Genomic DNA, 12,500 nt, shown 5'->3' with positions numbered 1-12,500 from the left:
AAAATAGTGGTTTGTCTCTAATTAATATATTTATCATATATATATATAATATATATATATATATATATATATATATATAAATATATATATATATATATATATATATATATAATAGTATATATATATACATACATATATATACATACAAACATATACATCTATATATACTTTATACACATAATCATAATATTCACTCACTTACATATATACATGCATTCATATACATGCATGCGTACGTACATACTGAATCATGTGACATAAATTTATATTTAGTATGTGTTCTAATTACATTTAAAAGTTCACATTTTTATTAGCATTTAATCTACCTAAATCCGAATATTGTTCACTGGTCGTAAATAGCGCGAACGTATTGTCTGATAATGATATTCATGCTAAAATTTAATCATTTTATATTATTGCTGTTTCGAAACAGGACTGTCCGTACGATCAATAAAATTTAGGCTATTCGTTTCGGCTACATTGATTTAGTCTCGTCTGAAACTGACGCACGATAAACGATGTATGCCTCTGAAGAATATTATTTATTCATTATTATTCATCATTTATTTACATTCGATATTCATTTCTATTCAGATTTTTAAGATATTAACAGTCGGTCCACAGGTAGACTCATGAAGCATCCAATGTTTTACCTTTCGTATTTAATACTAAATGTCCTAGAAAATATGAATCATAAGGTTTGGCAAACTAGAGAGTGGTAGCTCTGTAATACATAAAACTTTCTATTAACATATAATTCTACAAGCGGAAAAAGACTACCTTGAGCGTCACAAAATCACAAAGGAAACATTGGGCACAAATTCTATGCATATGTTTCTTAGACGTTATGTTCAAGCATATGAAAATTTGAAAGATTTACGATAAAGTTGAGCATAAATTACGTAAAATTATTTCTAACGGAAATACAATTTAAAATATTTCTTATGTAAGAAGGTAGTCAACACAATATCTATATGTAGAAGGACAAACATACAGAAAGACATGTATTCATATTCACCAACAAGGTATTATTTTCCAAACCGAGATACAATAAAATAGATATAACCACATACGTAGTGAAACCACAGTAGACGTTCTGAATTGATATATATTTCATAACAAGTATATATATATGCATACCTGCCACACACACACAACACATACACACATATATATATTATATATATATATATATATATATACTAATAAAAAGGGTTCAGCAAAGAATTGCTCACCCCACACCGACATTCAGAAATACCAGCCCAATTATATTATTATATATATATATATATATATAAGAGAGAGAGATAGAGAGATAGAGAGATAGATAGATAGATAGATAGATAGATAGATAGATAGATAGATAGATAGATAGATAGATAGATAGATAGATAGATACTTTCATAGAGACGTATTTCCATGTATAATATAGATGTATATGCATGCACTCATAATTATGTAAATGTACACTGACACAAACACATATGCATGGCGGATGCGTGACATAGCGGTTAGAGTGCTCCACTTATGATCGATAAATTGTAAGTAATGTTTACTCTATTAGCTATTTGTTGTGTTAGTGAGCAAAACAGTTCCTTTGCAGCTACCTCCAGTCCATTCAGCTGTAAATGGAAACCCTGCTAAAGACTGGCTTTCCCTTCACGGAAAATGTATGTATGCCCATCAAATGAGTGGAGTGGGATCTTTAGAAAGCTAAAAGGGGAATTGCCGTGAGCATAATATCGATTGTTGAATACAAATACACACACATACGGACACACACTCACACATATACATATATATATATATATATATATATCTATATATATAATATCTATATATAGAGAGAGGAGAGAGAGAGAGAGAGAGAGAGAGAGAGAGACAGAGTGGTGTATATGTATACGGGTAAATGACATGGTGTAATTTCGTCCTTTGTTTATGTTGTATTACCGCAAAATCTTTGCCAGTATTGTTAGTATTATGTCTATGCGTGTAACTACCATTCAAGGGTTACTGCTGAAACAAACCCATGCACTTTACACAAGATGTATAAGAAACCTAACGAGATTTATGCAATTTCACAGCTAAATATTCTACATAATACAATGGTTGGATAAATAAAAGACAAGACAGGTATGAGTGTTCAGTGAAATAAACTAATGTACTTGTATTACAAATAGTTTTAGAAGAAATTACATTTATGTATTTGAAATGTTGTCGTTTACCCCTTGTCTTTGTCTTGGTTCCACTCTGCACTTGCGCATTCTTTGTTTTCAATTTAAGTTCCCAGCTTTTGTTGGAATATATATTCATTTACCCGATTAATCATTATCATCGAAACGTTAATAGTATTGACGTGATGAATGGATCCAATGAAAGGTGTTCACTACACGTATTAGACATTAATTATTCCGGTCGTGTCCTGGGATCGTTAAGGTGACAAGCAGATTCATATTTACGCAACCACGTTGAGATTATGTGAGTCTCCTTGTGGAATAGATTTCATTTAGTTCCTGACACTAAGACTATTTCAAAAAGCATTAATTTCATATCACTTGACTGACATCTCTCTCTCTCTCTACCATAACTCCCTTTCCATATCTGTCTGTTTTTCTATATTTCTATCTACCTGTCAGTCTGTCTATCTCTTTCTCGAACTATCTATCTTATCTGTCTATCCATATATATATATATATATTAAATATTTGATCGAGATGTATATACATATATTCCACTCTATTTTTCTTTATTCTCCTTCTATATACACTCACATACACACAAACACACAAGCATACGCACACACATATATCTGCATATACAAAAGTATATATTTATGTATAGGTATGTATGCAGCTGGCTAACTGCTTTTAGATTTTTATTCCAAGTAGCCTGACAATGTTGCCTTGAATATTTCACCTTGGAGAATACTAATTATCCATATTTCTTTGAGCACGAGTTGTGTGTTCATGTGTTTATATATATCTGTGTGTATGTGTGGGTGTGGGCATTAAATAAAATGACCACCAACAACACTCACTTTTCTATATATTTTTACTTTCTAATACTTTTTTTTTCATTTTCTCTTCATCTTTCTTTCCTCTTCCTTGTCTCACTTTTCCTTTGACCTCTCTCTTCATTTTGACATACACATTTATTCTCTCCTCTCTATCCTCTTAACACTACCACTACAATCTCAAATTTTCATTCACATCACAAGACCTCTTTGAATGAAGAACACATTGAATCTACGTCTCCACACTTTCTATTTGTGAAGACGAAATATGAACTATTGGAAGTTACGTACTTGGGGACGTAGATTCAATGAAAGAATGGAGCTGAACGACGAATTAACAAAATTCCTTTATTTTCGACATATGTTTCGAAGGCTGCATATTCCTAATTGCGAGGAATAAGCAGTACATTATGCCGCTTTCACATCAGGAAAAGCAAGGAACTTATGTCAACATCAAAATGCACAAAAAACTTTCAGATGATTGTTCACACGGAGCCCATAGCGGTAATGAGTGTGTCTCTTTAAAATATTCCTTTATAAGGAGTGACGTCAAAGTGGTTGAAAGTAGAAGAATCTAGAAGGTTCTAAAGGTTCAAAGGTTCAAACGAAGTTGGAGGAGAGAGGCAAAAGAATAGGAAGGTAAAAGGGTGCAGGTCATATGAATGGTGGCTTTTGTGAATGAGTGCCTGTGTGTGTGACTGTATATAACTACATTAATGTGTGTGTGTATGTATGTGTATGCGTGATTGTGTATGTGGATTGGTAGATGTCAGAAAACAGACAGTGGTGAGGTGAGAGGTTGTGTCTGTGTGTTTGATTGTGCTTACTATAGAAAGAGGGAAATAGAGAGAGAAAGAGGGGCGAGGTAGAGGGACTAAGGCAACAACCTCACTGGATTGGGTAGTAGTTCTTTGAAAGTATAAAAAACTTTTTTATGACTATGGGGGTGACATATATAAAAAAAGAAGTTATATTAATTAAAATTCAAGGGGTTATCTATATTAATCATTATACATATGAGTGAAAGGTCTATTTTCGCCAGTGCATGCACCTGTATGACCTCTCGACGATTGTATTTATTAAAGGGACTTTGGCGAACAAAATATAAAAAAGTTCGGAGTTACAGATGCCACAAAGTTTTCTGCCCTTATCAAAAGGAAAGGACACCGACAATATGGACCATTCCAGCTTGAAAGTTGTATTGCTGTCCTTCAGACGCCAAACTAATTTACCTATCATGTATGCATATGTATATATATATAATATATATATATATAATATATATATATATATATATATATATAATATCTTACGAATATATATACCAAAGTAAGCACATAAATGTAATACAAGGTAACAAAAGATAGTACTCAAATAGCGGAGGTAGAATACTATTATGATAAAAACTGCAAAACCTCACAAATATACTGCCTTTCAGAGTTTCACGTTCCCGTTCGTAGGCATGTTTAGAGTGAGAATGGAACAAAATAAAGTTTCTATGTATAAGATAAACAACTTACATTGTTAGATACACCTTTGAAATTAGTTTCTTTTCATTGTTCCTTAAATACGAAAACTATTAGAAAGAACCATAGTGTCGGAAAGAACTAAAAAATTGCAATTGTAAAAATCAAAATCCGTTAGCAGGAATTCGTTTACAGAAAGGAATTGTTTATAGAGATACGGTAGATAGACGGCTCACAAGATTACAAACATATAAGGGGCTACGGCAAATTCCTTTAGCAGTAGATCATGTTCCCATTCGAAATTCATTTCAATACACCGGAAATAGTACAGCAACGTGTTTTGCCAAGCATGTCTGGCATTTAAAAGTAAATGGTACCTGTCCTTTAATTATAAGCTGGACAATCTTGGAGAAAGCTGCACTGTATAAGCATCGAACATATACACGACCTATGAGGTGCAATTTGTGCCTAACCGAAAAGCTCTTCATCCTGTTCTAGGTTGAATAAACATTGAACCAAAGACGGGAGCTTTTGAATTCCAGCAGACATGCCACGAGGTATAATTGACTTTCGCATTTGAAATTTGTTGTTCAACCTAAAAGCATCACTTTTGTATAATGTAGTTTTTACATTTTACATTTTATATTTTATATTTTTCGACCTTCAAGAACACCTTCGACTACTTACAAACGTTTATTATTTTATTTTATGTTATTTTATTGTGTAATCGTTACTTTTAAATGCAACTTTTTGAGCCGTTTGACTGATATTTAGCCCACAATATACCTTACAATTTTGATTTTCATTGTACATCTTAAAAGCCCTTTTACAATCGCTTAAGTCTTGTATAGATAATTCGTACTTAGAGTCGACCAAAATGTATTTTCAGAGACATCGAACGTCAGAATGGATTTGTTTCACTTTATTTTATTCTTTATCATAATTTTATTATTTTTATTATTTTCATTTAGTTAATTACTTCCATTGAATTTATTTATCATTTTTGTTATCATTGAAGGTGATGGCATTGCTTTAATGAGCTTAGCAAAACTTTTTTGCGATTTTCAGCAGTCACTTTTCGGATTTAAATCTCGCCGGGGCCAATATTTATATTATATTATTTGATTATATTATTGATTTTGTTCGATCCGCAATTTAAAGTTTCATTATTTTAATATTCAATATTCCAGTAAAAAGGTCGTTCGTTTTCGTGTGCGTATATAGGTTATACTATGTATACGTTTGCTAACCTATATATATGTAGATATATACTATATATATATATATATATATATATATATATATATATATATATATATATATATATATATTATATATATATATATATATATATAAATTAATAATAAAATATTAGGGAATAAATCCAAACTTACAGGGAAAAATCAGATTTAGGATTGAATCCAATTTTATAGTAAAATATTATATTATATTATATTAAAATTATATTAATTTAATATAATATATATATATATATATATGCTTATCTGTATATTTGTATACATGTTTACATGTTTGTTACTATTGTACATATGTATTTGCTTAAGGGACTATATATGTATATTTTATGTGTGCATTCGCAGCCTTGGATTTTATGCATAAATTTTAAATGTAACGCGTTACTTTTTCCTTTTCTTTTCATTCACTTTTTCCTTATCGTAAGTTATCTTAGTGGACGCAATTATATTCTCTCTCTCTTTCCATCTTTTCTGCGTGGGAAAAATCCCTTAGGTAGGAGGTTACATCACTCATCCGGCGTATGTGTGGAACATTTCCAGCTATTATGCATTGTCAATTCCCGGCTGTTACGCCTAGAGTACAGACGTGTAATGTGCACGTTTTAGATTTTTGCTTTCACAGAACGCATCAAGCGGACATATATAACCTCTTGTTTTATTCTTAGTGACTTCATGAAATCTGAGTCTTGGTTTGCACGGTAAACATGCCCTGCTTGATTTCCACGCAGATATGCTTCAGATGCTCTACCAACACCTTAAGGAGGCATTTAACCGATACTTTCCGTGCGCACAAATTTTGAATTAAAATGGAATGTACTTATTATGTGCTTATTCCCATTAGTTTGTAATTTCTTGGGTTGTTACACAACAGTCTTCCATGACTATTCACAGAAAACGCTCAATCGGCTCATCAATTCAGTTTGTGGATGGCCTGCGCGAGCGTGCCTCGCACTCCTCTGAGACACTGCCATGTTTGAAGTGGCTGTACCACTAATTGATGTGAGTTTTGCCCAATGCATTATCGCTTAAGGCATGCTGAATCTTCTGGGTGATTAGTGTCACTAAGCTGCTGGCAAAACTTGATGCATTATCTCTGCTAGATGCATTAGGTAAAGACGAAATTCCATCGAGCGTGGACCAGAAGACTAGCGCCTAGGTGTAGCAGCCAGGAGCTTATATAATTTCCACGCATAAGCAGAAAACTTAAATACCCTTTCCCTGAGTCAGAGACAATAGAGTGATATCTCCGTTTGTGTCAACTAGTGTCCGTCAGTAAAATTAAAGAGAAGCTGATGTCAATAGTTTTCACGATCTCCTCTGCCTGGCAAGTTTTGCAAAGAGGAAACATTTATGTAAATTTCAGAAGCTATAAACGGAAGGTTATATAACTACGAAACAAACAAAAATGTATCACTACGATACAAATATTTTCGGGTTAATTCAAATAATATTGTATAACGATGAATTTATGACGCCCCAATAATTTCATATATGACTTGACATAAGGAAGGAAGCACTCCGTCAGTTACGACGACGAGGATTCCGGTTGATCCGAATCAACGGAACAGCCTGCTCGTGAAATTAACGTGTAAGTGGCTGAGCACTCCACAGACACGTGTACCCTTAACGTAGTTCTCGGGGATATTCAGCGTGACACAGAGAGTGACAAGGCCGGCTCTTTGAAATATAGGTACAACAGAAACAGGAAGTAAGAGTGAGAGAAAGTTGTGGTGAAAGAGTACAGCAGGGATCACCACCATCCCCTGCCGGAGCCTCGTGGAGCTTTAGGTGTTTTTGCTCAATAAACGCTCACAACGCCCGATCTGGGAATCGAAACCGCGATCCTATGACCGCGAGTCCGCAGCCCTAACCACTGGGCCATTGCGCCTCCACAACTTGACATAAACAACAAGCAGTAATACACATACATGTATTACAATTCTGTATGACTGTGTCTGTAATTATGATGACATTACTCACTGTGAGAGAAACGATATCGGTTTGGTGTACTATGCCGTAACCTCGTATATCGGCAAATGAAACGTTGAAATGAACGTCAGACTTATAATGGATAATAGCTACAATTTGCCAAGTCATGCTAAGCAATGCAATGGTTTAAGCGAAAAATATTCTCATATTAAATTGGTCTTATGGATGTTAATTTATTCAGGTATTTAAATTTTCACACGTGACACGTCAGAATGTGCATATATTGATGCCAATGGAAGATCCATGTCAACTACAGACAGTTAATTCTTTCTATACATAAAATATATTTTTATAATGTACACATATATTTAAGAAGGACTTTTGGGGAATATCTCTCAAGGTTTCATACAGGGAAATTTATGTTTTCTTTCATTTAGTTTAGAATGATTTGAAATATAAAAAAAATGTCCCATTGCATGTTGAAATGCAAGGAAAGAAAATAAAATCTCATTTCATGAGCGTAATTTTAACTGCTATAATTTCAAAAGAAATAAGGATTACATATTTAGAATGGTAAATATTATCACTTGAATGATAATTCAAATTATACGTTTTTCATTACGACCGCGGTGTTCAAAGGTGGTGCAAAATAAGCGAGGATTCTGGGTTAATACATATTGGAATGAAATATTCAAAATTCAGATACGTATACAAATATGTACGTGGGTGTATAAATACATCCACACATCCACACAAACTCATATTTAGATCTATCTCCCTATGTATATTTGAATACGCACGTTGAGGCATACGTTTATATACGTGTGTATATAATATTATTATCTATATCTATATCTGTATACGCATATATATATATATATATATATATATATATAATATATATATATATATGTATATATATGAATGTATGTGTATATATATGTATGCATGTATATATGCATGTATATATATATGTGTGTGTATGTATGTATATATATTTGTATATGTATAAATAAGTATCTATACACATGTATATATATATACATATATATATATGCATTATTGTAAAATATTTTCAATATTACCTCAACTATATACAATTGTATCACTTAATTACTCTGAAAGAGCAAGAAGTTTCACACGAAAAGAACGTAAATGATCGCTGAATGATACAGAAAATAACAAGATATTCTGTTCCACTTCTTGGTTAAAGAAAAGTATTCTTATCCAATACCATATATATTTATTGGCAAAGACGGTTCTATATTGTGCATTTCAATTAAATAATGTTGTATATGGAAATAATTTTGAATATATCTCGTGCTGCTGAATAGAATGAGCATCCGGAAATACAGGCTTTCACACTACAAATATCTACACATACATACACTCACACGCATATACACAAGACACACATGCACGCATACACACAGGCGCACATATATACAAACACATACATATATATATATAAGTATATATGTATACATATATATCTATCCATATATATATATATATATATATATATATATATATATATATATATATATATATACGTATACACATACAAACATATATATGTATATATATATATATATATTATATTATATTATATTATATTATATTATATAGCTGTTAAATGCAAAAATTAGATGTTTCTACAATGGCATGTATAATAGTGGTTTTAAAATGATACAATTTTATGGAAAAATGTCATAAGCTGGGTACATTCACTCAGATGAGAACAAAGCTGAAATATATACAGATATTCAAAATATAGCTTTGGTTTGATGGTAATACACCTCAGTAGTAGTTGCAGATATGTGAGACTGTATACGATACTCTATACGCTATTACTTATAGATTTATCTCGTTTGAGTTCCACGTTTAATAACGATTTATTTCATATCTCTTAAGTTTCTCAATATTCATTATTTATGAATAATGTATCTATGTATGTGTGTGTGTGTGTGTATGCATGTGTTTATATAGGTACTTAGACAGGCACTTATATTGAAGCAGATGCTGAACATTTACACACTTACATGTATACACGTGTACGTGCATATACATACATAACTGTATGTGTGTGTGTTTGTATGTGACTGTGTGCGTATGTGAATGTATGCGTTATAGGCTTTCAAAATTCAACGAAATTTCATTGAACACTTCACAGAATTTCAAATACTGTATTCATATTTGTACTAATTCAGATTGTCATGTATACCCCTCTGATCATTTAGACAAAAGCGGTGAGTTGGTAACGATGTCTCAATAAAGCCGATATCCATTAGGCAATAAATGAACCTTGTTCTTATTTGTAAACATTTAGTATGATGATTGGTCGATATAATAGACACCGCGCGACGCATCTGTCTCGTTACATTTTTATTTTGTTAAAAATTTAATTATCACCCAACATTATTAATATGTAATAATTTTAAATGTGCTATTAAATGTTCCAGTGGCTGCAACGGTATATTTCTGTTTTCCTGTTAAAGCAATATTTCTCAATTAATTTCTTCGGGTGAACGCCAATAGCCATTTGATGTTTAACAGTTTTTTTTTTATGGATATTTCATTCAAAATTTCTATTTTGTTTTCCATGTATTCACTTGTATAGGATTGCAATAGCAATCTCTGAGGGAGCATATTTCAGTGGCCGGGGACATATCAAACTTTGTAAAACGCTAGGGAAAAAGCACCAGCTGTTTCCTGCGATAAAAATGTCCAATTAAAATTTATGTATGACCCTTGTAATTTATAGCTGTTAAATGGGGAAGTAGATGAAGTTTTATACAATAGCATGTAGAATACTGGTTTTAAAAAGATACACATGTATGGAAAAATGACGTGGATCCCAAATATACACTTCTTTTCTGAGTGTACCACAGAAACTCATATGACCCGTTGAGAGCCAATATTATAAAAGTTAATGGTGTCTTACGTTCATGTATCGGGAGTAAGATGACGCTTCTTTTGGAATGTTCCACTATACACTATAGAGTTCACTTACTTGATTCTCCAGGACTTGAAGTTCAAATGACGTTGGTCTTTTGCTCTCTAATTGTCTTGAAGGATTTTGCATGGCAAAGGTATCGTTCTTTCGTGTCATTAGCCGAAAGTCGTATGTAATTCTTCTGTAAAGTGAGGCATATGGTTATTGTAATCTGATAGTCCAGTGAAGGAGTAAAACTTCAAGAACTGTCCTCGATCCATTCTCAGTTGTTTCTTCCATTTATGGGTTGCTGCTAAATGCAATATAATATCTGTATATGGGAAGGTATATAAAAATTAACTGAGCTTGTCGCTCAAACATATTTGTTGAAAGTGTGAGGTAAATTAATCACTATATCAACCACATATTCACAACAAACCTCTACAAAAATATACTATTTCACTTTTCCAGGGAACCGTCCGTTTCAACAGAGGAGATCGAGTAGGCGGTATTCTCTTTGAACAATTTCAAGGTAAGTGGGAAATCAATATTTCAAATATTATACAGGGAATTATGGTATATTATTTATTCACTCATGAAAACAACAGGCTGGCATATCTAACTCACATTCAGATTTATGAAAAGATAATAACAGGATATGAGAATATCATCTTTGTTTAAGTATACATTTGTTGTTTTAGGTGAATCAGATTATGATTTGTATATATGTTGATGTATACCCGTTTCTATGTATGAATGTAAGTTTGTGAGTATAAATAATCGTGTGTGTGTGTATTGATGTTATATGTCTGTGTGTATACATAAGAAAGTAGTTAAAATATTGTAGAGTAAATACTAATCCAAATCGATCAATACATAATTTTCACCTTATTTCTCTCATACACTCAAACAAGCATATGAATATTCTTACGTGTCTACATACATGAGCAAACACGTATTCATAGATGTGTTACCGTATAAATATGTCTGTGTATGTGTGCGTGCGCACGAATGTGTGTGTGTGTGTTCACGAACATAAACACACGCACATAAGCACACACATATTCATTCACATTTGCATACAAATCTGAATTATAATGTTAAAGAGAAACGTATTGAAGTAAGAGACGGTGGTACGATTTGAAGGAAATGTTACGATATAGTGATTTAAAATATATTGATAGTTTTCTTCTTGACGCATTAGGAATGCATTTGATACACCTACAAATAAATGAATACGATATACGTTTAGAGTCACACACACACACACACGTAGCGTCTCCCTCACACACACACATACATATAGCCGTACACGGGCAAACCTCTACATCCTACGCTAACCTTAAAAATATCTTGTACGCTAGCACACTCATGCATATACAAGGATAGACACATGATATATTTATGCGTCGTCATATACTTATAAATTAAGTTATATATATATATATATATATAATAATAATAAATATTAGGGAATAAATCCAAATTTGCAGGGAAAAATCAGATTTAGGATTGAATCCAATTTTATAGTAAAATATTATATAATATTAATTAGAGACAAAACCACTATTTTGCAAATCAAACAAAGAAAGACTTAATCCAATACATAAAAAAATTTATATAAATTAAATAAAATTAAGTTATCCACTACAATTGTTTCTTGTCACTTCTAAGGACATTCATCAGGTGGTTTTCAGACCTTCTATTCAATTTTAAATTATGAAGTCATAATTTAAAATTGAATAGAAGGTCTGAAAACCACCTGATGAATGTCCTTAGAAGTGACAAGAAACAATTGTAGTGGATAACTTAATTTTATTTAATTTATTGGACACTCAGGAGAGGAAAGAAAGAAAAAGGATTTAACGTTTCGAGCGGATCTCTTCGTCAGAAACATAGAA

General features: G+C 32.1%; 1 protein-coding gene across 5 annotated transcripts in view; it reads left to right on the top strand.

Moving 5' to 3' along the window:
- LOC115214515 (gamma-aminobutyric acid type B receptor subunit 2-like) overlaps positions 1 to 12,500 on the top strand; it is a 1,118,481-nt gene that overhangs the window by 702,042 nt on the left and 403,939 nt on the right. For all 5 annotated transcript variants that reach the window (XR_005000211.1, XM_036505132.1, XM_036505133.1 and 2 more), the window contains one exon: positions 11,071 to 11,131. Coding sequence is in view for 4 of the 5 variants with exons in the window: in XM_036505132.1 (XP_036361025.1) it covers positions 11,071 to 11,131 (61 nt within the window). In the remaining variant the exon portion in view is untranslated. The remainder of the gene's footprint in view (positions 1 to 11,070; positions 11,132 to 12,500) is intronic.

This window comes from Octopus sinensis, linkage group LG7 (genome assembly GCF_006345805.1).
Source record: "Octopus sinensis linkage group LG7, ASM634580v1, whole genome shotgun sequence".
In the NCBI taxonomy this organism is placed as follows: Eukaryota; Metazoa; Mollusca; class Cephalopoda; order Octopoda; family Octopodidae; genus Octopus; species Octopus sinensis.
This window is presented reverse-complemented; position numbering and strand designations above follow the sequence as displayed.